The sequence below is a fragment of the Eurytemora carolleeae genome, unplaced genomic scaffold, assembly GCF_000591075.1.
Source record: "Eurytemora carolleeae unplaced genomic scaffold, Eaff_2.0 scaffold1482, whole genome shotgun sequence".
NCBI classification, from domain to species: Eukaryota; Metazoa; Arthropoda; class Copepoda; order Calanoida; family Temoridae; genus Eurytemora; species Eurytemora carolleeae.
This window is the reverse complement of record NW_019397392.1, coordinates 11,147-37,322: the sequence shown is the minus strand read 5'-3', so window position 1 is coordinate 37,322 and position 26,176 is coordinate 11,147. Positions and strand designations below refer to the sequence as shown.

General features: G+C 33.5%; 1 protein-coding gene and 1 long non-coding RNA gene across 2 annotated transcripts; both read right to left on the bottom strand.

The window, feature by feature from the left end:
• Window positions 1-524: 524 nt before the first annotated feature.
• Window positions 525-23,352, bottom strand: LOC111714055 (UHRF1-binding protein 1-like). The gene is made up of 37 exons (XM_023489068.1): window positions 23,329-23,352; window positions 22,877-22,962; window positions 22,203-22,266; window positions 21,804-21,836; window positions 21,669-21,736; window positions 20,703-20,777; window positions 20,453-20,507; window positions 19,403-19,524; window positions 18,720-18,797; window positions 18,249-18,333; window positions 17,650-17,723; window positions 17,214-17,296; window positions 16,490-16,620; window positions 16,041-16,145; window positions 15,191-15,287; window positions 14,645-14,772; window positions 13,870-13,921; window positions 13,567-13,661; window positions 12,610-12,772; window positions 11,972-12,044; window positions 10,642-10,766; window positions 10,256-10,348; window positions 9,801-9,917; window positions 9,095-9,245; window positions 8,613-8,799; window positions 8,023-8,262; window positions 7,426-7,528; window positions 6,413-6,479; window positions 5,875-5,968; window positions 5,367-5,538; window positions 5,069-5,153; window positions 4,344-4,458; window positions 3,582-3,636; window positions 3,196-3,259; window positions 2,696-2,924; window positions 1,627-1,764; window positions 525-1,300 (listed from the first exon to the last, which is right to left on the bottom strand). The coding sequence occupies exons 1-37, from the start codon at window positions 23,350-23,352 to the stop codon at window positions 1,187-1,189; spliced, it is 3,840 nt and encodes a 1,279-aa protein (XP_023344836.1). The 3' UTR covers window positions 525-1,186.
• Window positions 23,353-23,404: 52 nt separating this feature from the next.
• On the bottom strand, window positions 23,405-24,580 carry LOC111714054 (uncharacterized). The gene is made up of 3 exons (XR_002767874.1): window positions 24,508-24,580; window positions 24,331-24,395; window positions 23,405-24,190 (listed from the first exon to the last, which is right to left on the bottom strand). It is a non-coding gene; the product is annotated as an uncharacterized LOC111714054 (long non-coding RNA).
• Between the last annotated feature and the right edge of the window lie 1,596 nt (window positions 24,581-26,176).

Genomic DNA, 26,176 nt, shown 5'->3' with positions numbered 1-26,176 from the left:
GCCCGGAAGAGTACAAGTGCCAAATAAAAACGCCATAAACTGTGCAATGTCTTTGCGTTAAACAAAACATATTTATGTTAAGAAAAAATAAATGTTATAAAAACTAATTTTTAAAAGATTTTAAGCGTAATATCAAGGAACCTTCCATTGAAAGAGGGAAATCCCCAATTCACAACGATACCTACGGTTACAGTCCCCGTAATCAGACCAAAATATCTTTTAATTTTTCTAAAATAAGCTACAATAACATAGATATGCTTTTCTGAGAATGTTGAAGACTTTAAATTAGAAGAACACGATTCAAGAAAAAAAGAACATGATTAAAGAAAAAAAAGAACATGATTCAAGAAAAAAAAGAACATGATTCAAGAATTAAAAGAACATGATTCAAGAAAAAAAAGAACATGATTCAAGAAAAAAAAGAATAATATGACTCAAGAAAAAAAGAAAAAAAAATGACTCAAGAAAAAAAAGAATAATATGGCTCAAGATAAAAATTCTAACGGAGTTCATCAGAATTTGTCCTAAGTCTGTCACTGAATCCTCTATTTCATAGAACTGTTTAACAGCAAGTCAAACCACAGGAAAATTTGTATATTGTGTAAACGGAATAAAAGCAGAGCTAGGTGGGTATTTTGATGATATTTACAGCGAGTTTTTCAATTTCAAAATGCTTTATGAACTTTTTTGATCTTGGACAACTTGAATATTTGGATATTCTTGATCAATGATCATCCTGAAGAGAAGGATGATCTCTTGCTGTACTGATTTGATCAGAAGGATCTTGATTATCAAGAAAACAACGATCATCCTATTGCTCTTGGAACAAAATTCTGATCATGATGACTTTGACGTAGATGATATCCAATATCGATCATATCATTGAAGAAAATGATAATCTTGATATTCATAAAGAAAATCATGTACATGATAATCAAGCAGAATATGAAAATCTTGACATCCATAAAAAACATGATAATCTTAATATCCATGTAGAAAATTATCTCATTTCTGTAAATAACATGATGATCTTAATATCCAAGAAGAACATGATGATCTTGGTTTCCATGAAGAACACCATGATCTTGATATCCATGATGATCTTGATATCCTTGAAGAACATGATAATTTAGGTATCCCACTCGGAGAACATGATGATCTTGATATCCATGATGATCTTGATGATCTACTTCATCCCTGCCCTGAGGAGCTCCTGCTGCAAATAGTTGAGGGTATTCAAGAGGGATTGTCTCTCAAGGACAAGGTCTTCAACCTGCTTCTGACAATCTTTCAACTCATCCTAGATAAAACTTTTCGTCAATTTATTCATTATATTGCCAGGTATAAAATATTTTTATTTACGGATAAACAAACTGTAACACTTCAAGCCATTTCAGGTTTTATAACTTAACTGCTTGACTGAAGAACTGAAGAAATGAAGAAATTAGATGATTTATAGAAGGAAATAAATGATTTTATTTGGAAAAAGTATCAAAAATGCTAAATAAGGAACAATCTTTCAATTTAATACCCAATTTTCCATTCCCCCTCCCCGCCCCCATTCATAATCCCCCCTAAAATTAAACACCCATGCTAACTTTTTCATTCATTCATTTATGATCTGACCTGTTTCTTTATAGTTTCTCCGACAAGTTTGTCAGCGTTAAGATCTTTCTCCGCTAGTTTTTGTCGGAGGAGTAGGATTTCAGTTCTTGCAGTTTCAAGATCATCTTCAACCTTGCTCCGTCCTTCTCTACTCTGAACCTAGATATAGTTTAGTTTTACTCCGTTCTACTCTATTCTGCATACATAAAAAGCAGCAGGGGTGTATATAATTCCATTTTTTTTATTCTTCCCCCCCTCAAATTATTTTTTGATTTCCTTCCCAAATTCGAAAACTAAAAAGACATAATTTTTTAATATTTGTTTTGCAGTGCATAACAATCCCTTAACTGATGCATTTTAAAAAGCATAAATGGCGCCGAAGGCAAAATTGGTCAGGCGGCAATTCTGCATTACAACTATTGTGGAAAATTATTTATGAGAAGCTCTCTGATTTCATATAAAATTATGTAGTTATGTAGAGGTAAAGAGCTCCAGCCCTTCCATTTATTCCCCTTTCCTTCTCTTCTTTATCTTACAGCCTTCCATCGATTCTCTACCTTCCCCTTCCCTATTTACACTACCTTCAAATCAAATCATACTTTGCAGGGATTCCTTAAGGCTACTAAATAAGGGTTCGAGTACAAGTGTTGCCAACATTCGGGTTTTTTCATACTGAACTCTGCACTTAAATCAGCTTAGCTTAGGAGAGTTAAAGATTTGAAACAGCTGGTTTCGGAACTCTATATTTGATTTTGAAGGCAAATAAAATAAAGTTGACATAATCCTCAAATACAAGGTTACCCAAAACAGGATGAGACTTCAGAGACGACTTTACAAAAATTATACCGGCTGTTTCCTTATATTATTATTCACGGTTCTATTAAACTGTAACTGTTTTTTTTTGTTTAGCCAAATCACTAAATAAGCCATTAAAACACTTCATTCAATGCAAGACTTAATTTAACCTTAGGATTGTCCTATTAAACTAGTTTCAGATCGTCTTTTCAGTATCATGTTTGTGGGGAACTCTGTATTTATTCCTGTAACCCTAGAAATTCTTGGAGAATTATTTTTTAAATCACAAACTAACCTGAGTAGATGCGTTAACATCTGTGTCTTCCACAGGATTGGATATTTCAAGTTCTCCGCCTCTTTTACGTTTAACCTCTAAGGCGGACACCTTGAGGTCTACTGGGGGCGGAGCCGGAATCCCTGGAGGAGGCGGAGTATCATCCTCTAGGTGAAGGCAGATGTTTTGAAGGCGGAGTAGAATAGGTAGTGGAGAGGGGAGAATCTCATCTTGGCTCCATTCAACCAACCTGGAGCAAACATGATTCTACATGGTGTCCCGATAAATATAGTAATTGAGTGACATTTTTAATAACACACCTTTTAAAAAAAGCCTTTTCAAAGACGATATGAAGAATTTTTAATTTAGTATGGTGATGCCTATGAGTAAAGCTGTAATCAGGGGCGTTTACAGGATTTTGTCCTGGAGGGCGCATACTATTTTGTACTTTACAGGGAGGTGCGCATTCACCTGTATAAGCCCTTGCCCCCCAACCTGAATTCTTAGAAACAAAAACTAACCTTGCTATTGTAGATGTGACCAGCTCTAGGTTGAGATCTTTAGCTCTGAGCTCAAGAAATCCATCTAAAACCCGAGAATTGATGATGTAAAATCATTTATATTTTGTTTTATTAAATTTTAAGAAGGGAAATTTTCAATATTAATTCTATTACTTTGGTCTTTAAATAAAATTGTATAACACTGAATAGGATTCCTATATATATTTTTCAAGTCATTATTTAGAGTAAAAGATTTAAGAAAACCCTTAAAATAAAATTGCTAAAAAAAAGAAATTTTAACAAATGAACTGAAAAGAATATGAAAACTTTTAAAAATAAAACCGTAAACTAGAACATATGTTTATAAACTTACTAGATGAACAATAATAATTTAAGTATTACGAGACCTGAAACCCTAGAAATCTTCTCTCCTATAGAAATCTGCAGATCATCTGGAAGATTCTAAAAGAAAAATTATCAAATTTCTTTTCTTCTGATGCTCCAAACTATGACTCGACCATTCTGGAGGAATGTTAAGTATTTTTGTAGCTTTCATAAGTTTAACGTAATAATTGTATTAACCTTGCCATGATAGCATTTTTTTGGCTCTGAGTAAGGCTGAAGTATTTTTTCGTTAAAGGGAGTGACCGGCTATGTTAGGTAGTTGAACTGGGTATGCAGTGTTGTGGAAAACTTCTTTCGGATTTATTTGAGACATATTAAACTTTTTAAATATCTTAAAATTCTATAACTCTTTTTACATTTTATGTAGTCGTTATTTAATAATTTAAAAAAAACTAATTCTGAAAACGTATCCACCACCAAAGTAGGAGTTTTGAACGTCGAATTTGCGCTCAAACTCAGGATTTACAGATCTTTAAAAAGTTTAAAATGTCTCAAATGAATCCGAAACAAGTTTTCCACAACACTGCATACTCAGTTCAACTACCTTACATAGCCGGTCACTCCTTTAAAGATGGTAGGGAGGAAGTGAGAAGGGGGTGAAGTATCTTATAAGCAGTGTGATTTATGACATCCTTCCGAATCTATTAATATCTAGTCCATGAACCAAGATATAACATGATATTGTAAATTCAATAGATTACAAAAAAGTTGAGGTGTTTAGACTATCCCTAAAGGGGGGGAGAGGTGAGGAGGAGGTAACGAACCTGAAGAGCAAGATGAGGTTGAGCAGGTGGAGAAGAATCTAATCTGAGTTTAGCAGTCCAGAACTCAGGGGGGCATAGGGTAGAATCAGACCAGCCTTTCCCACATTGATTAAACCTAAAAAAAACATTTTCTAATGTGCATCAGAAGAAGGAAATAATTTCATGTCTAATTATTGTTATGGAAAGGTTCATTACAGGAAAATTTGAGGCAATTATTGAAGAAGAGTTTGTTAATTTTCATTATGAAAGATAAGAAAAACGACATTTAATAAATGTCATGTGTACTTGATGTTGTTATGAAGCACATAGTGTTACTTATATAGCAGCAAGAAAATTAAACTTAAATGGGTCTGTGTCATAGTCTAAAAGTCGTCTTCCTGTTCCAGTCATATTTGCCAAACAGTAGGTTCAAGATCAAAGATCTAGAGTGAGATCCATAAAACTTTGGAATAGGAAGGTGAATTTTGGACCTTTTGAATCCTTGCTTTAGTTGGGTTAGAAAAAATAGGTTCCAGATCCATCTAGGTTCCATCATCTATGATCTAGGTTCTATGGTCCATGATATAGGTTTGAAAATCTAGAACCTAGGTTCTAGATTTTCGATTTTTGGTCATGGGATCCAAGATTTAGGTGGGTTAGAGAAAATAGGTTCTAGATTCAATTAAGATCCATGATCCTGGTGGACTTGAGAATCTAAGTTCTATGATCCATGATCTAGGTTTGACCTGTTTTGAAATGTTTTCCATGAAGTATCAAGGATAGGATCTAAACTTAGACTTCCTAGGCTCACAAGTATTGATGATACATCTCCTGTAATTCAAATATAAATATCCTTTTTTTTCTTAAATAAAAAAAAGACAACAAAAATTTCCAAATCAATTAGTTGAATAATTACAAATCGTAAGACTTGGCTTTTATTTTTAAGTCATTTTGAACCTGAAGTATAGAAATAGAACCCCAAAATTCTGATTTGATGTGATATAGAAATTTTAATTAAACAAATATTCAAATATTGAATTATGCCTTGAGCTGACGAAAATGGGCTTTCTCTTACGCCTGCTCCGCCTCCTGTTCCTGCTCTATCCCCTTCTCCTGATTTTGGTTGAGCTGCAGGTTTACTAGCTCCCCCTAGTTGAGCGAACTGGAGACGTCCCAGATGCAAAGTTAAAACACTAATTTGGATTTCTTCCATTTCCTTCAAAACAAGATCCCTCTTTTCATGCATCAGTTTAAAAAAAACTGAGCTGCAAATTTAATTCGAAAAAAACAACAGCCTAATTAAATCTTAAAAAAACCATTTCATAAAATCAATAAATCAATCAATCATAAAAATTGTGAAGGAGGGATAGAATCTAAATTCAACTTTTAGGATAAAAAGATTTATTCTTTTTCACTTAAATTTTTTCCTCCAAAAACTAACAAATTAAGCTTGTTAACCTCAAATCTTTTTAAATAGCGGGGAAAATCTTTTGTGTGTGTTTGTGGGGGGGGGGGAGGGTTTCAAGTAAAAAAACAAAAGTTATATTTTTACCTGAACCTCTTGGCAAGGAGTTGATATTCTCATTTCTTGAATAAAATCTAGAGCCTCACAAACCTCCGTGGCAACCTCTGCTGGACTCCAGGATCTACATAATTAGTTTTTCCGTTAAAAAACACCAGATATCTAATTTTTTATATGTTCAGAGATTTGAACCCCAAAACACCGTGTACATTTAAAGTTATTTAACAAAGATATTTTTATTTTATTTTTAACCATCTATCTTTAATCTATATATATACAGAGGTTTATTTTTATGTCCAATCATATCTCTGTTAAGGCCGATTTCTAAGGGGTCTAGCAAAGATGGCAATGCCCGGTTTACAATGGTACCCTGAAAAGCTTTGTCTGATCAAGTTTAAATTAGATACGCATTTCTTGCTTAAAACGACGGTATCTTCCATATTTTTGATCAAATTAACGTTTCAAGTGTACCGTTGTAAATCGGACATTCAACATTGCCTTTTTTTTTGCACGGAGAGTCACTTGAAATTACGCTTACAGTCCCTTTAAAAAAATAAACAAATATTACCTGTCATCTTTCTGAACAGAAAACAAATGATCACTCATATCATGTCCAGAACCAAGAACAACGAAACCTAGAAATTATATAGTAATACTTAAACAACTGTGGAAAAGGAAGACGACTGTTAAGATTCAAGTTATGATCACAATCATTCCATTAGCAATCCTTGAATGCTTAAATTCCAGTCAGGACATTAAAGTGGTCAGCCGGGACAATAAAGTGGCCAGCCGGGACAATAAAGTGGCCAGCCGGGACAATAAAGTGGCCAGCCGGGACAATATGAAAAATCTTTTTGTTGCGTTTTTTAAGTCATGATGACGGATGTGGAAGGAAAAAATGTTGTCAGTAGGGCACAGTTGCCCTCAAGCAGGGAAAAAATATATTTCATATTGCACATACCTAAGGAGTATTTTTTTTTAAATAAAATCACATCAAGAGCTTTTCGGATAATATTTCATTATAACCTTTTTTTCTAATTTTTACCTACGGTCAAAATATAAAATCAATGAAAGTAGGTCATGTGAGGTATCAAATCATAGATTTGTTGATTTTATTCCGAGGTCTCTTTTTGACCATAGATGATCCTGAAGGTATTTGACCTCCATATATCAATGACCTCCAGAGGTCTAAATATAATATCAATGAAAATAAGTCATGTGAAGTATCAAATCATAGGTTTCTTGGTGTTCTGAAACAAGTATTGGGATCCTGTTTTCAGTCCGGGTGTTCCAACTGTTTTGGACCTCCAAATATTAATGACCTCCGGAGGTCAAAATGTACTTTTCTTCCAAACATTAATGACCTCCGGAGGTCAAAATGTACTTTTTCTTTAAAATTTAGAATCCATTAAAATGGGACATGTAAGGAATCAAATCGTAGGTTTCTCATTATTCTGATTTCATTCCGAGCCCCCTTTTGACCTTAAATGATCCTGATGGTCGTTAACCTCAAGATGTATTTGACCTCAGGAGGTCAAACCCTAAATTAAAATTTTACTTTTAATATTAGCCAAAACTTACCCTCTGCGTCCCAAGTACTTTCGCCACTCTCGTCACTTCGCACACTTAGAGTATCCAGGTCCATATCAGGTGACCGGCTCCCCAGATGACTCACGTGACCCTCCTAGGGCAATAAAGTTTCTTGGTATTATCTTATTTTTATTTTAAGTATCAATTGGTATCGATAAAAGGACAAATTGCGGAAATAAAAAATGAGAACCATGAAAAAGTTTTATGAGTTTTTGGGATGGAAGAGTCTAGGATGAGTTGTAACTGAATATTTAATGTTAAAGGGACTACAAGCGTAATTCTGTGTGACCTTCCATTTAAAGATGGACAGTCCCGCTTTATAATGGTACCCTTTAAACCTTTGACTGATCATCGAGGACAGAGCCCTCAGTGTATCTTAAATGCTGTATAAGAAGTCGCAAAATTGGAGTGTACGCTACCGTAATGTCTAAACTCAACGCGGATGACGCTGGTTTCAATATTCATATTCTCCCATTTCTAGAAAGTAAATATTAATATTCTCTAAATATAAAACAGCTTGCAAACCAAGTTTTCATCAATTACACAATTAGATAAATAAGAAAGTTTGTCATCGTTAATCAGTCCAACCTGTTTCGTGGATGAAAGACCCATTGAGCCCATAAGAGAGTTGAAACTGCTTGCAATTCCCCGGTTTCTGCCAATACTACCGTTACTTACAACAGGGGCCAGGGGTAACTTCAAGGAGGGGGGACCAGGGTAAGGGGTAAGGGAGTGATAAGGGGAACTAGATGGTAGGGAAGGAGAGGGAGGTGCTTCAGGGTGAGAAGACGTCTGGTATTGGATAGATGTACTAGAATGAATGTATTCCTGCAACAAACAAAAAAACATGATTAAATATCTATATGAGGATGTTTATCTGTCTTTTTGATTGAAAAATAAATTTATTAAATATCTCTATATTTTTGTCAACTATAAAATTTAAACTCTTGACTTTAGACCTAAAAATGGATATTATTCACAAAGTGAATACTGCCTAAATTAATTCTTTTTTCTGTGCCAAACTAAATTCCTGTTTAGACCCAAATTTAGGATTTTAGTAAACGGTAGAAAAATTACTATTTTTAAAAACAACTCAACAATGAGATTTAAGATTTGAACCAATGAGTTTTGCGTGTCATGAGACAAAATTTAGGTTGAAAACCGGAGGGGGGGTTTACCTGACTAGTTGAGCTGGATAAAGGATCTGAAGCATCAGTAACAGGCTGCATATGGAGCGAACTACGAAAATCAGCGTCTGCTCCAGGTTTAGGTTGAGACTCCCTCCCAAGCTGAAAGTTTGGCTCCGCCTCCAGTATTTTGGATTGTACACTGGCCCTCTCAATATCTAGTTCAACTGTGATTTGACTGAGAAAAAGGGGGAAATTTACCAATCAAACAAATAATTTTTTTCAACAAAAAATGTTATTTGTAGGATCAAATATTATATTACACACGAGGATTAAATATTTTTTTGCAAATTTTTATCATACAAAATGTTTTACATTTATTGAAAAAATCTAATATAAATTTTTTTTATCAGTTTGGAAATATTCATAAAATAAAAGTAAACCAAACCATGTAGTTAATATTTACATTGTATCCCTGTTAAACTCATCAAAATTAATCTAAAAAAGATCTAAGAATAGATTATTTCCCCTGCCTGAGAGGTAGGGTTGGTGAGGATGGAACAGGATAACTGCTAGGTTGGGTTGAAGGGAGAAGGATTGAAACATCTATCTGAGGAATAACAGCCCCAACGGATACTATACTATCTGTAGGATCTATGTTGGAAGTATCAGCAGAGAGGAATGCTAAACATTGTCTTTTCTAATTTAACATCAAAGAACCACTTCAAATCAAGTTTTTATAAGTCTGAAAACCTACCGGAAACCCAGGGAAAGTTAAGGGACTGTTGACATAATTTTTAAATGAGCTCCATTTAAAGAGTTGCATGTCCAATTTATAATTCAGTAGAAAATACGTCTTAGTTTAAATGACGAAGATTTTTTCCATTAAAAAGGGACAATTTACATTTATGTTTTCTACAATGACTTGCGGACGGAGACAAAAAATGAGTCGACAGAACACTTTTTAGAGAGAAAAACAACGATAGTTTTTCTCCGATAAAAGGTTTAAGCGTATTATTGGAAATCGGATAAGCAACTCATTTATTTAATGTTCACTTAAAATAGCGTTCACATTGAAGATCAAAATGATTTTTTTAACTTGCATCATACTTTTTACAAGAAATTTCTTTTACTTTCTCATTAAAGTAACTTCACCCCAATTTAGCGAATAAAAATAATATTCTGAATAAGATAAAGACTAAAGAGTTTAAGAGTTGATAAATATTAAAAGAAAAGTTCCTGTAAGCTCTGAAAGTGAGTCTGCAAGGCGTAGAAGGAAGATGAGCTGATGATGATCTATCTGAAGAGATACAAGACTAGTTGTATATGCCATCACATGCAAACTGGATTCGACACCTAATATTGACATTCATTAAAATCCAGATAAGTAAATACTTATTGACTCCCTTGATCCGAATCAAAATCTAATTTACAACCACATAACGATACCCTTTAAACCTCTGTCTGATCACAGACGGAAAAAAAATTCTTATTTTTCTCGTTGAGTATTGATGGCGATTTTCGGGCAACTGGAGTTTACACTTCAAATTCCGTGTTTGTTTACAGCGTATCTATATCCAGATTAACAATGAAATTCAACAAACATTATCTGTAAACTTAAATACTAAACTTAAAACTTGGAAACATATTTTTAGTGATTTTAAAAATTCTAAAAAATTTGAACGATATTTTACCTGTGATATCAGTAGACTCCTTGTCCGAGTAGAAATCTTGAAGTAAAGATCGATGAGGACGATCTTGCTTATCACAGTCAGGATTTGATTTAGCTGATCAAATATAAATCATTTAATCAATTTTAGGTGTCCATTAATCAATTCAAACATCAAAAGTTATAAAATATTTAAGAACATTAGTGCAATCATTTTAATTATCGGATTTTTATTTATCTTAGTATGCAGTATGGAAAACGAAGAAATGTGTGGGAAAAAAATAATTTTTCTTTTAACTTTTAAAAAACAAATGTAAAACTCTTGCTATTTTTCACATTTCATCCATTTCCATGCATCTCTTTAAATAGAATGTCAATTGAAATTACGTCTACAGTTCCTTTAAAATATACCTTTAGGTTTAGCATAAACCCAAGCTGCTAGGGGAACAGCATCAACTAGGGGAACAGGACGATGAGGACTACAAGGTACTGTGAAGTCAGCCCATAGGGAGTCAATAAGAACATACCAGACATCTCTAGATACAAATATACAAGAATATACCAGACATCTCTAGATACATAGATTCAAGAATATACCAGACATCCCTAGATACAGAGAAACAAAAATATTCCAGACATCTCTAGATACAGGGATGCAAGAATATTTTAGACATCTCTAGATATAGTGATACAAGAATATACCAGACATCTCTAGATACGGGATACAAGAATATACCTGACATCTCTAATTAAAGTAATACAAGAATATACCAGACATCCCTAGATACAGGGATACAAGAATATACCAGAAATCCCTAGATACAGAGATACAATAATATACCAGACATCTCTAGATACAGGGATACAAGAATATACCAGACAGCCCTAGATACAGGGATACAAGAATATACCAGATATCCCTAGATACAGGGATATAAATAAGACTATACCATTATTATTATTATTAAACAGAACTTCTGGGGGATTTTTAATCCCCGTATGAAGCCACACCCATCAGTACTTCCCCTCACGATACGTGTACAATCACGCCTGGGGTCATCTGTTTGTGAATCGCCTAGGGCATGTTCTATTATTGAACCCTGGATGTTAGCGTACCGGGTGTTGGGATTATCGGGAACCTGAGTAAGCCGAGCCCCTAGGTTGACATCCACCAACCCACCCACCCCCAGTTGGGACACAGGCCCAGTTCAGAGGGTGGTTTATTCCTTTGTAAAATCAACAATGGCATTCTCAATTACTTGAGTTTGGTCTGACAAAAATTATTTGTATTTATATTTCAAGTTTGGGTTTAGCTAAATTAACCCACCTGCTATTTATTTTAATATATTATCATACATCATTGGGCCCAACGTGCTGTCCGTTAGCACTGCAAACTGGGCACATTTTCCACTGTTACCCTGTACTTATTTTTGATGAGATTTCCCAATAGCAGGTTGCCAGACCTGGCCATATTCAGAATATAGATCCCTAGATACAGGGATACAAGAATTTTTCCAGACATTTCTAAATACAGGGCTACAAGAATATACCAGACATCCCTGGATACAGAGATACGAGAATAAACCAGACATCCCAAGATACAGAGATACAAGAATATACCAGACATTCCTAGATACAGGGATACAAGAATTTACCAGACATCCCTAGATACAGGGATACAAACAAATTAACCCCTTCAAAATCAGTGAAGCTATTTTAAGGACATTTTTTTAAATCATACCTGGCATCGGTCCAGAGAAGATCTTTTTTAAATGCACCCTGTAAACTTGGCGCCTCTTTTACAGCATCTGTTCCTGCATCATTAATAAATCATATAAATCTGTAAATTCTACACAAATGGTAAATGTTTAATAAGACATTAAATGCAAAAAAATAGACTTCTTTCAAAAATAGATAGGAAAATGTTTTTTGTTTTATTAACGCAAGTTTTATAAAAATCTTTATCTGATAAATAAAAGAGGTATTAAAACAGACTGTCAAGCGTAATTTTAAGTGACCCTCCATAGAAAGATGACAATGCCAATTCACAACGGTACCCTCAAAAGCTTTGCCTGATCATGTTTAAGATGTTGAAAACTGATTATTTATAATTGTGGTGTCTCTACAAAAGTGACTTGGGTATTTCGAGTGCAGGAAAACTTCCAAAATTTTTCAGAATTAAACTCTTTTAAAACTAGAAAAAAAAAGACTATCTTCCACATTTGGGATCAGATAAAGACTTCAAGGGTACCGTTGTTAACTGTTCCATTACGCTTACAGTTCCTTTAAAACTTACTTTTAAAAACAATTTTTATGTAAAACAACGATATTAAATCATTATTTCTTGCTCACCCTGTCATTTATCATATGGTTTATTACCTGTAGCATGAGACACAAACTTCTGACAAACAATGGAGACATCTTGCGGTCTGCTCGGGAACTCAGCTCCAAAGAAAAGAGGAGATTGTTGAAAAAGTTCTAGAACAGTGACTAGATCAGCACGTGATCCCGTTTCTAGGCTTCTATAATTGGCAATTGAGATCTGAAGAATTGTTCGTCAATATTTCATTTTTAATCAGTTTTAAAATCAAAAACATTTCAAAGATCAATTTCATTTCCGTCTGGATGAAAAATATTTTTTTAAAAATATTTTTAATACAGAAAGAGGAGTACTCTATCTAAGAGCAATTGTTTAGTCTTAAAAAAACTATTTAAAGCAATTTACTTATATTCCTAAGAATTTTTTTTTTAAACATAAAAGTATAAATTTTTAACTTCTTATGAAAAATAGGTTGTCCAATTGAATTCAATATTCATAATTTTTAAAGTAAATTTTAAGTTTAAAAAATCATTTTAAATGAGGATATACAATTTCAAATAATTAATCCAGAATTTGCATTTTGCAATTTCCATTTAAGAACTAAGCATTTTACCCTGGGTAAGTCAGAAAACACAGGGTGGACCCAGTGTTTTCATTTCTTGACACTGGTGTAAATCTACCCAGTGTAAACTGTACGTTGTTGTTGTTTGAACCAGTGTAATTCATGACTATTAAATCCGATCCTAGGTAAACACCAGTGTAAATGACAGTTTACACTGGTGTAAATCCTTTATTAGAACGGCCTATACCCTTTAAAAAAAAAATTAATGAAACTTCTTTTTTCATGCTACAATATTTTATATTTCTTAATTAAAAACGAAGCAGTGACTCATTTCTGTTTCTTTTAACTGGCCTGAGATATGTAATATTTGTATCTTTTAGACCCATTTTAATCCAGAATTACAGGAGAGGGAAAAAGGTGGCATAATTAAACAAGGGAGAAACATGACGCATTCCTTGCTAGCATGAATCTGAAGAGAGGAAGGTTTTAGACTAGATTTTATTTTGTGCGTCATTCTCGCGCCACAAACAATGCGAGGCATTAGCATTTCTAAACCAAAACAAACAATTTATTTCATTATGTCAAAATTGACTTAGTTTTCAATAAAGACTGACAGTTTTAAATAAAAGTTAAACGTAATGGACTACTACAGAAAATATCTTTCAAAATTTTATAATTTTGTTAAACAAAAATAATCAATAATATTGATTAAAAAAATAAAGAATTGATAATGAAAATTTAGTTAAGGTATAGTTTCCTAGTTTAATGTCGGCATAAAAGGTTTCCGATTTCTCGATATCTAAACTAGCCTGGAGTAAACATAAAACACTGGAAATATCTGGCTTGACAAAGTTCGTACAAATAACAAAATTCAAGTTTCTTTGCACAACTCCAATATTAGGTATTCAGATTTTTCAAATCGTAGAAAAAATCCGAACATTCTATATTGTTATTGGACCAAATATTGGTTTAGTAACATTGAGGAAAAACTCTAACACTGGTACATCAAAGAAAAATAAATGCAAAATCCCAAATTGGCATGATTTGTAGGTTATTATAGCTTTAGGAGCACAGATAAATATGTGCAAATGGCACATTTCAGCATCTCCCCCCCATGGTCAACTTTAGTGCTAGAATTTTTTTAAATATCTGTAAATTATCTTAAAGCATAATGAACAAATTCACAATTTTGATTAGCATAATCTTTCTGAATGTGAACATTTAAAGACGTTTTGACAGCTTTATTTCTAAATCTGAACATAGGATAAACTGAAATGTGCTTTTTGCAGATATTTGTCTATGCACACAAAGTTAAATAACTTACCAATTAAGCTAATTTGTTTGCGTTTTAATTTCCTAGATTTATTTCTCAATATAGATTAACTGGAAATTAATCAAGTAAGTTATCATATTTTTTGTACAATTTGAAAAGTAAACAAACCCTAATATTTGAATTGTGTTTGAGGAAATGAAAAATAAGACAACAAAATATGAATCCAATATTTTCATCGTCATCATGCCAGTGTTTCAACCTGAAGTGACTCCAGGGACTTCTGAAGATTAAGAATGAAAGCATTTATCCAGACTAGGGTCAGGACATCCAACCAAACTGTCAGGGGGTTCATGTGGACCATAAGGATAGGAGGGGGAAGAGGGAAGTCTAAAAAAGTAAATTAGTTTTTAGTGGATTTTTTAAAATCTTTTTTTTAAATCTATTTTTTAAACTAGACGAATCCGCAAAAAAACTTAGCTTGGCAAAATAATAATCCACTTCTAAGTTCCAGGTCTTGAAGATAAAGTATTCTATCAGGATCTGTTTTTTTCAAATGAATTAATCCACAATCCGTTGTTTTTCCTGCATCCGTAGGATTTATTAAAGAAAATGGACTGCACAGATACGTTATTTAAAAAGATTTCTTTTTTTTCAATTGTTAACTTTTTTGCACGTTCCAGGAAGGGGGGGGGTCTGTCGACGTTGAGGACTTAATCTCCATGAAAATCATAATTTACATTTCTCCAGGGGTGGGGCTAGGTCCCAAAAGCCCCCCCCCCTTGTATCCTAGATCCCTTGTTCCTACCGAAGTCCCCCGGGTAGTAGAATGAAGTGAACTCTAGATGAAGGAAAGGAATATCTTCAGGAAGGTGAAGACGGGCATGATCTCCCTTCAGCAGCTCCTACAAATAAAGGGGTATGAACTTTAATAAAATTATCCCCCCCCCTTGTGAATGTTTTGCCCACCTCTTATTACACTGTTGTGTGTTGTGGAGGAAAAAAATATTTTGAAGAGTTTGAGTGGAAAAAATGTACTCTAGCACAAATATTAGGTACCCATATTAGGTACCCACAGACTACCTGTACCCAACCTACTAGTATACTCCTGACTACCTGTACCCAACCTACTAGTGTACTCCTGTCTACCTGTACGCAACCTACTTGTGTACTCCTGACTACCTGTACCCAACCTACTAGTGTACCACAGACTACCTGTACCCAACCTACTAGTGAACTACTGACTACCTGTACCCAACCTACTAGTGTACTACTGACTACCTGTACCCAACCTACTAGTGTACCACAGACTACCTGTACCCAACCTACTAGTGTACTACTGACTACCTGTACCCAAACTACTAGTGTACTACTGTCTACCTGTACCAAACCTACTAGTGTACTCCTGACTACCTGTACCCAACCTACTAGTGTACTCCTGACTACCTGTACCCAACCTACTAGTGTACTACTGACTACCTGTACCCAACCTACTAGTGTACTACAGACTACCTTTACCCAACCTACTAGTGTACTACTGACTACCTGTGTTCTGTACCCAACCTACTAGTCCACTACTGACTACCTGTGTCCTGCACCCATTCTACTAGTGTACTCCTGACTACCTATACCCAACCTACTCGACCACTACTGACTACCTGTAGTTTAGATCCTGCAGTACTAGGACTAGTACTAGTCGCTACACACCACACAGATATGTCATAAAGTCGAACTACAACGTTCTCAGTCATCAGCCGAGACAACTTATCACATAAAACAGAATCAATATTTCATCCCCTATTTTATTTGTATACAATAAACACTATACTGTTCTAGTATTGACAGTACTATTTAAGAAATTTTTTTCACTTTTCTTGAACATCAAATTTTATGAGCCAAAAACTACCTCAATTCTACCATAACTACTGCCCAAATTTTTCCAAATTGTCTTCGGGGAAAATGTACATTTCGTAAGTTTTCTTTCGCTAAATTTCAGATTTGGAAGCTTGCCTGGGAAAACACCTTTGGTTGAGTACCTAACCTCATTTTAAATATTTTTAATTCTGACAATTTTTTAAATTTAATTCAAAAATATTTCTGCTTTTTCCTGATTGACAAACAAATCTCGCATAGCATCGTCTTCAGGTTCCCCTTTCTGCTGTCCTTGTCCCCCGCCAACACCACCAGCAGGACCCAGGGGCGTCTTCACAGCACGAGTCAGGACGGAGTGATTGCGTCCTGAATGTTTTCAACATTTAAAAGCAAAAAAAAATTTAGGTAATAAAAAAACATTTTTAGCACTAACTGACATTTTTTATATGTAAGTGTAATTTCAAGCGACTCTAAATGCAAAGATGACAATGCCCGATTCACAAAGGTACCTTTCAAAGCTTTGCCTGATTAAGTATTAATCATATATCCAATCTTTGTTTTTAATTTAAAAAAATAAATCATTTTCAATTGTGGTTTCAATAAAAGTGACTTGCGCAATGCGCATTTCTACTGCAGGAAAACAAAGGAATTATTTGAATAAAATACTTTAAAACCTTGAAAAATAACAATATTTTTCCACATGATTTAAATAGTACCGTTGTGAATTGAGTGTTCTCATATTAGTATGGAGTGTCTATTGAAATTTCGCGGACAGTCTCTTTAAGTAAATTATTTCAGTTTCAATTTGATGAGAACTCTTTCTGCAGGGATGTATATTTTTATAAACTAACCCTAAAATTCATATATTTTCCCCAAATTTTTTAAAGGGGAGAATGGTATTTTTAAGAGAATATACACCCCATGCTTTTTGTGACGTAAAGGTTAGACTTAGAGGTGACCTGAAAGTAGAACATCTAGAAGTCTTGTATCAAATGCTGCAAGGTTAGATTGTAACCAAGACTTATGGGGAGACTCGGAATACCTGAATAATCATTGTTGATCAAACAAAATCTTTTTTAATGATCAATTAATGATCTGATCAGTAAACGATAAAAAAACGTTGATCACACAGGGTATCCCACATCATATTAGATCGTAAATCGGTCTAAATTACGATTTTCGGGACTAATCAGAAAATTTAAGAAGAATGAATCATTTAAAAAATTGAATTAGGCTAATATAAGAATTTCTTGCGGAAAATACTAGTTTTTTCCAGTATTATGGTTTTATTTTGGCGTTAAAACTTGGAGATAATCAAATGTGATATAGGACGCTCTGTATATTAATAAATTATCATTGATACAAGTTAGTATTAAAAAATCTGATTTCTATTACCTGACCCAATGCTTCCTATCCCCTCGAGCCAGATGATAAGGATAGTAATCTATCTGCAGTTTTGACAGAGACACCTTCATAAAATTATTTTCTTGAATTTGAAGAATCAATCTTGTGTATCCTAAACCTCCTCACTGGTTAAACCTTTTATGTTAATTTCTCTCATTTCTGAGAAGAATTATCAATATCCCATAAATGTAGAAGTTGATATAGATAAGAGTGCAAAGATCAATTAAAGGTTAAAAAATGTGACACTTTATACCACTGGGTACGTTGGGTACAACTAGAGTAAAAATAATAACCAGCCAACCATCATTCCGCAGAGTACCAATAAAGAGAAATATACCTATAACTTCTGCTGTATCTATCAAAATATCCCCCTTCTACCTGGAAACAAAGCTCCACCGTTAACATGGAAAGTTCCGCCGTTAACCTGTAAAACTCCGCCGTATACCTGTAAAACTCCGCTGTATACCTGAAAAGCTTCATCGTATACCTGAAAAGCTCTGCCGCATACCTGAAAGGCTGCGCCAAATACAAAAAAATTCCGTCGTATACTCGAAAAGCTTTACCGTAGACCTAAAAACTCCGCCGTTTACCTGGAAAGCTCCGCCTTGAGCTAGATCTGGATGTGAACTTCTTCCTCCACCCGGGTCATCGCAGAAATGTAAGTCAATTCTATCACTGAAATGATTTAAATATTTTATTATGTGTACTTCAAAACTGTATATTGTACGTTATTTTTTACCAAGGTAAATAATAATAATTGGAGAATGTTTTACATATTTTCATTTTTAAAAATTATACCATCAACCACTGAGCTAAAAATTGTACCTTTCACCTTTAGCTCTTTTTTGTGGCGACAATATGACCCCAGGGAAGGATAATGTCCATAATTAAGTTTTTATGCCTCCTAGTATTTTCGATATTCTTTTTGTGGGCGGGGGGGGGGGGTCTGAAATGAAGGTAGTTTTTAAAAAGAAATAATTTCTGATGATAAAGATAATAATTTAATTCTACAACTTTACCGGGAAAGAGGTCTGTGAAGCGACTTTTTAAAAACCTTGTACCTGTAGAAATGATAACTGGTTTCAATCACATCGTACTTCTGAAAAGTTTTGGCCGCGGTTGATTGTGAAGAAGAGTTCCTGGAAAATGGAATTATTTAAATTATAATAATATTTCGTGTTTATTGTTAATGATAACTAATTAACTAAAGATATAAAAATAAAAAAGAAATTTCAAACCAATAAATTTCTCAGGACCACAAATAAAAAATCTTCTGTTCTTATTTAATTAAACAGAAGTTTCCATACTTCTTTATTTTCTTCCACGGCACATTTTGTCATTAGAAGTCGGATTTAATTGTACAACAGTTAAACATTGGCCGAATTTTAAAGAATTTAAGCGGCGGTTTAAATTTTGGCCGCGGCTTAAATATGTTTGGTTCCACTTAAAATTGTATCAAATGTTTCAAGATTTATGCCGGCGCTTAATTTAAACCGGGTTTTGGCGGATTTAAACCGCGGCTAAAATTCTTTAAATTCCATCTCATGATTCATTAATTTCAAACAATGTATTTCCATATATTGAGAATTCTATCCCAACAACCATACCAAGGCTTTGAGCAAATAACCTTGACTTTTTACGTTTCATCCCAGGTGTCATTTATCAAAGCTATAAAAAATATTGAGAAAAAAATCTCGATTTTCGTTTGAATCCGTAAAACACTAATGAAAAGTATAAACACTACCTAGACTTAGGATATCTAACACTATCCTGGTTTTCCAGCTTCCTCACAGCCTTAGCCTTCTGCGACGTCGTAGTGGCCTTCGCCACCAATCCAGAGATCGAGTCCATGAAGTGAACAGCAGCCTGGATATTTAAATATAGTGCTATATATTTTCTTGAAAAAATCATTCATCGCCTTCCTCAAACCCCATTTTTACCCAGTATTAAAGGAATGAAGAAACAAAATTTAGGGATCTCAAAAATACCGCCGTTCGTTAAAGGGAGTGTTCGCAAAAAATGAAAGGGTGTATAGGCTTACGGCGATAAATAATCGCTTTTGATTGCTACTAATCTTACTTTGATCTGTTGCGTCTATAATGAGAAAATTGTTAAAAACGTCTCATACCGAAGAACGTAGATTCCTTACAAATTCAGAAAGTTGCAACATACGACTCGGATCGTAACAAAATCAATTTAATTCCAAACAAAGCATTCAGATATTACAACTTATAGTCATCGATTATTTTTCGACGCATTTGTATATAGTTAATATTTCATAATATTTTTTACTTTCTATGATCTGAGAGTGACTTTTGAAAACATTCATTCCTGTTTCGAGGATTTAGATAATGAAGACGACATTTTCCATATTTTCCGGGAAGAGCCAGTCGTGAAAACAAGTTGTAAGCGAAATATTAATTTAAAAAAACACAAAATAGAAAATATTATCAGATATCAACTATGTACAAATGCGTCGAAAAATAATCGATGACTATAGGATTTAATGTCTAAATTATTTGTTTGATATTAATTTGATTTTTTTACGATCCAGGTCGTATGTTCCAACTTCCTCAATTTGTATGAACACTTTGTTCTTCGGTATGAGACGTTTTTAACAATTTTCTCCTTATAGACGAAACAGATAGAAGTAAGATTAGTAGCAATCAGAAGCGATTATTTATTGCCGTAATCCTACCCCCTTTCATTTTTCGCGAACACTCCTTTAAGTGTAATAATATCTATTCCAAAATGGCGCATTCGGAGAGTAGAAATTTTCAAAATTTCGTCAAACCTTTAATTGGTCATCTGTCAAGACCCAGAGAAGATCGTCTAGGATTATCACAAGTCTGAAAAGATAAATCAATCAACAAAATTTTAAATAATCTTCAGTAGTAATAACAAAATATTTACAGTTTTTATAGCGATGAATATCCCAAATTCAAGTTTTATTAAATCAATCAATCCATTATAAAATCCTTTATCATTAAAATCAAACCAGATATAATCAAATGAAATGGCGATATTTTATTAATTTATATAACCTGCATCCGAGTATTGAACAGTCACTGATTCTCTTCTTTAATGTTATTCTACATCTGGCCTGGTTAGTTATCAACCTAAACAACAAATGTTATCCTACACCTGGCCTGATTTGTTATCAACCTAAATAACAAATGTTATCCTACACCTGGCCTGGTTAGTTATCACCTAAACAAAAAATGTTATTCTACATCTGGCTTGGTTGGTTATCAACCTAAATAAAATAACAATGTTATTCTACATCTGGCCTGGTTAGTTATCAACCTAAATAACAAATGTTATCCTACACCTGGCCTGGTTAGTTATCAACCTAAATAACAAATGTTATTCTACACCTGGCCTGGTTAGTTATCAACCTAAATAACAAATGTTATCCAACATCTGGCCTGTTTAGTTATCAACCTAAATAACAAATGTTATTCTACACCTGGCCTGGTTAATTATCAACCTAAATAACAAATGTTATTCTACATCTGGCCTGAATTACTTAACACTTTAAGATATTCTTTGAAGCTTTAGAGATGAAAAAAATTTGCAAGATTTTCAACTTAATATAATCTTCTCATAATGTTTTTTTTTTACCACACTCAAACCAAAGAAAAGACGGAATGAGATTTTTTTGCCTTGTTAAGAAATTAGAAATAATAAGATCTTGAAAGAGAACCCGACATAGAACCCTCCGCCCGCCCTCAGGGTGCAGTGGATCTACATGCGGCCAGAGTAGAACTTCTAGGAACCCAAGGTATAAACTAGGGTTTTAGAAATGAGTAAGAAACCCAGCTTTTAGCCAATTTACGTATATAATTACATAATGATTGATATTAACATATAATTTTCAAGATAATAACAAACAAAAAACGCACAAAGATTCATCTTATTTTACTTTTACAATATTGAAATATAACCCAAAAAGAAAATTATTACAATGCTATTTCGTTAAAATCGATTTATTGAATCAAAATATTGACCTAAGAGGAGTTAAATCTTTGTTGACAGTTGACTTGGCTTCAATTCTAACAGTCTGCCAGGATATTTCCTGAAAAATAAAAACTCAATTAAAAATGACATTGCACATTAAGAGAAATAAATATAACGATTCTAACCTTGAACGTAAGAACCTCTGCTAAATCAACATCCTGCTCAACCGACAATCAATTTTCTATATTAATTTTTTTACTTTTTATATTCTAAAAATCTCCACACAAAAGTAATCTAATAATTTGATATATTTTTTCTCATTACTTTTAACTTTCAAACTGAATTTTTATGAACCATTATAAACACAGGCTCGCGAATAGAAAGGATAATAGTAAAATGTTCAAATGGTCGGTTATTTTCAAATATTTGTTAGATGCTCAGTAATCAGAGCAGTTTTAGTGCGCAACCATATCATTCAGTCAATCAAGCAATCAATGAACCAACCAGTCAATCAATCATAATTATTCATACAGACAAAATTTCAAAACAATATTTCAACGTTAATTCCTAATTAGATCGGGTTCCTTTAGTCGCGTAAGCTGGAGGTTTGCTCGTTGCCACGTCGGTGTCTTGGATTCAATCAAGATCCTAATCAGATGGATGGTTATTGGTTATGGTAGAGGATCCTATTTCTTCAGGGATGTATACTATATGTTCTTAAAGAATTGATTTTTGAAGATCTGGTGTAAAAAGAGAATAAGACGCCATAAAAATGCAAGTTTTTTTTTGTATCCTTATTCATAATTTGTACTCAAAAATTTATTTATTTTCCCCAAAGTCATTTATTTTTCCCAATTTAGTCAATAAACCCCTTTAACTATTTTTTTCGCAACGCGCGAACATACCCATCTTCTAGGGGAAAAAAAGATTTCAAAAGAAGAGGGGGGGGGGTGATTTTTCAGGAATATTTACACTCCTGTATTTTTGCTCTAACGAATGAGAGAAATAATGTTAAATTAATGCTTATCATTCTTACATTTTACCTCAGACGAGATCGTAAATGCTTTATTTCAAGCTAAAAAAAAAAAGAAGAGGAAAGAATTCAGAATGATGAATGAAAGAAATAATAAATAAAGACATAAAAGAAGCAAATATAAAGAAAATGAAAAAAAATATATGAATAGAAGGATTAATGAAATGATGAAAGAATGAATGAAAGGATGTATGAAAGAAAGGAAGGATGAATGAATGAATTAACCTGGACATCTGGAATGAAGCTGTGAATGCTAGACTAGAGAACGTTACGTAAACAAGGTTTACCGAGACCGTTATACCGTCCACTACCTAAAGTCAAATCTAAGACTTAAATGAACAGTCTTTATAATTTGAATTGACCCTCCAATTCCCGATTCACAACTGTTCCCTTTAAACAATCAGTTTAAAAATCAGTTTTCAAAATGAAACACATGGCTAGCTAATTCATAATTAATCAGACGAGGTTTTAAGGGTACAATTGTGAATCAGACATGTCACTCTCAGCAGAGGTTCCTTACAATTACTTGTATAGCCCCTTTAAACCTACTTAACACAGTCCTTTTAGTGTTTTTTTTCATAAACAGGTTTATGTTATCATTATTCACAACAACACACCGTCCTTTTATTGCATTTTTTCTTAACAGGTTTATGTTATCATTTTTCACAACAACACACCGTCCTTTTAGTGCATTTTTTCATAAACAGGTTTATGTTATCATTATTCACAACAACACACCGTCCTTTTAGTGCATTTTTTCATAAACAGGTTTATGTTATCATTATTCACAACTACACACCGTCCTTTTATTGCATTTTTTCATAAACAGGTTTATGTTATCATTATTCACAACTACACACCGTCCTTTTAGTTTTTTTTTCATTAACAGGTTTATTTTATCATTATTCACAACTAAACACCGTCCTTTTAGTTTTTTTGTTTTTAATAAACAGGTTTATGTTATCATTATTTCCCTGAACCGAGGCCTAGGGGAGCTCATGTATCTTGTAGCTCCCCGGCCACAACTAAAATATGCTGCTCCCCGGCCACAACTAAAATATGCTGTAATATAAGTATTTATTTACTTTTTTGTTTTTATTTCTTTAATTCGAATATTTATGAATAATGAAGAAAACGCAAATAACACATTATAATTGTTTGTAACAAGATCTTCTAGAGAACCCCACACCGCTGCCGGCGCCGGAGGACTCACGCATCAGAGTGTAGAATACGGCCAGAATTTAACGGTTTTAAAAATTAAAATAATTTTCTAATATATGGAAGAAAAACTAAAAAATTGGGCACTTGATGCATTTGATATCTCTTAGTAATATTTTTGTTTTACATAGCAACCAAAATCTCCTTACATTCCTAACTTAGTCACTAGTAAGTACAAAACATTTTTTTTGTAAGGGAGGGGGGGGGTGATTCTGATTTGGATATACTAAAACAGTATTCAAAATTACTGACCTGATCTCATCTAGACTCAGCTGTATTGGAACAGTTTTCAATTTGGTCCACTGTATTCGTATAGCAGCCCTAGGCAATGTCAAATTCATTCATTCATTCATTCATTCATTTAATCAATAGTTTTTTCCACTAATCAATCTATAAATCAATAATTTTATAATCATCAATCAATCATTATTTCAAACAATCAATCAATAAAATTTTGTTACCTGTTGCATGTAGCCTGAGTAAGCCGAATCCATGCTGGCAATTCAAGCAATTCCGTCAGCAAAACCTGGAATAGAAATAATCGATAAATCACTCTGATTTCTCCCCTTAAATTCACTGATTAAATGAATCAGACACTTGAGTAATGAACTTATTCTTCCTACTCCTCCACACTTTACCTTATGCTTTAAAGGGAGAGACCGGCTAAACATGGTAGTCGTCTTCACAGTAAAAAAAGAAAAATTCTAAGAAGCAAGCCTAGATGAAAGAATTTGCATAAATCGGGGAGATTTTAAAATGAATTTTAAAACTTATTTTCAATGATATAAGTTCCTTATTTTTCTTATTTTGTATACATATGCAACTACATAGTGTGTTTAGTTCTCCCTCTCCCCTTATTGCTGAAAGATTGATCTGACTTGGAGACAAGTTCTTCACAAACTGATCAAACGATAAACTCATTTTTGATCAATGTGGATTTCTTAAATCAAGACTGAACGAGTAAAGACAGAAATAATAGCGATCTTCAATTTATAGAGTGAAATTTTAATTGGACAACAATAACATTACTAGTTTGTACTTTTAGATGTATAACATTTTCATGTTTTTCTTTTAAAAAAATTATTTTAGATAAATGTTAATCGCCCCCAGTCCTTTTTAGAGTAAATTAGGCGGATTAATTTATAATTTGCGTCTTAGCACACACTATAAGGATTAAGGAATGGATCATAATCTAAGAATTTTAAGGACTGAGGGAAATATTAATTGATATTTTCAACAAACAAATTTATGTGTCGGATCGGATTGAAATAAATTTAAAAATGAGCTTCTTCGATCCTTGGAGAGATGTTTGAGAATCTGTCCTTTTATAAGTCCTGCCATGTTTTATTTATGAAGTTGTATCTACATATTTAACTTTAATGTCAGGTTTCTGAAAAATAATTTATGATTCGTATTTTCCATGAAAAAGCGTATTGCTTTATTAAAATACCACACAAAATACAAAGTGAAATGAATTACATTAGCTATTTCCCATGTAAAGACTTATGAACAGCCTATTATGTTTTGAAATACCACCAAAAACCATGTTTGAAAATCCTATCCTTGGAAATTACTAAAATCAGTTTCTCTGTCGTGAATACCCTGGGAACAGAGAGTGAAGGGTTCTACCTGCTGGGTATATTTTCGTTTTGATTCTCGAGAATTCTATGATAGATGGATAAAACTAATGCTTAAACCAGTGCTTAGGATCAATTTCATTTTCATGCTGATCAAAGATAAAGACACTTATAATAATATATCTCTTTTTATATTTTTCCCCTGGGCTCAAGATCCGTGGATCCAAGTCCAGGAATCTAAAGTGTTGCGGACCCAATGAATCCAGATCCGGATCCTGAACACTGAATCCGGGTCATTCCAAAACATAAGGGACAGACTCAGATGTGACCATCTCCGATTTGGCTCAAATTTTGCACGGAGCTCAATGTTTAGAAAAAAACATATATTATCAAAATATTTTTGAGGACCTCCGGGGTCGGAGCTAAAGGGCATCAAAATTTTGAAAAAATGGAAATTTGAAAAAAATGTTAATTAAAAAATGTTGCAACTTTTATGTTACTGAAAAAAGTAAAATTTTTAATCAAAAAAAAAGTTCGAAATATTTCAGGGATAAAAAAGACAAAAATATAAAAAAAATCTCATAAGAAATCTATTTTTAAGGTAAAACTTGCGTTTCAGACTAATTTGGCGGCTTCAGACCTCAGAAATTCATTTTCAGGGGCAAATTAAAAAGATAATACAATTTTCCCTAGTTTTGATACGGACAGGGCAGGGGGGTGGGGGGGGGGG

Excerpts from the sequence above, each read along its gene's own strand:
- LOC111714055 (XM_023489068.1), bottom strand. The coding sequence starts at position 23,352 with ATGAAAAAATGCACTAAAAGGACG. Across the intron at positions 21,837-22,202 it reads TCCAGCTTACGCGACTAAAG|GATGTTGATTTAGCAGAGGT; the intron begins GAACCCGATCTA and ends TCGGTTGAGCAG. Across the intron at positions 12,773-13,566 it reads TTCAGATTCATGCTAGCAAG|ATCTCAATTGCCAATTATAG; the intron begins GAATGCGTCATG and ends ACAATTCTTCAG.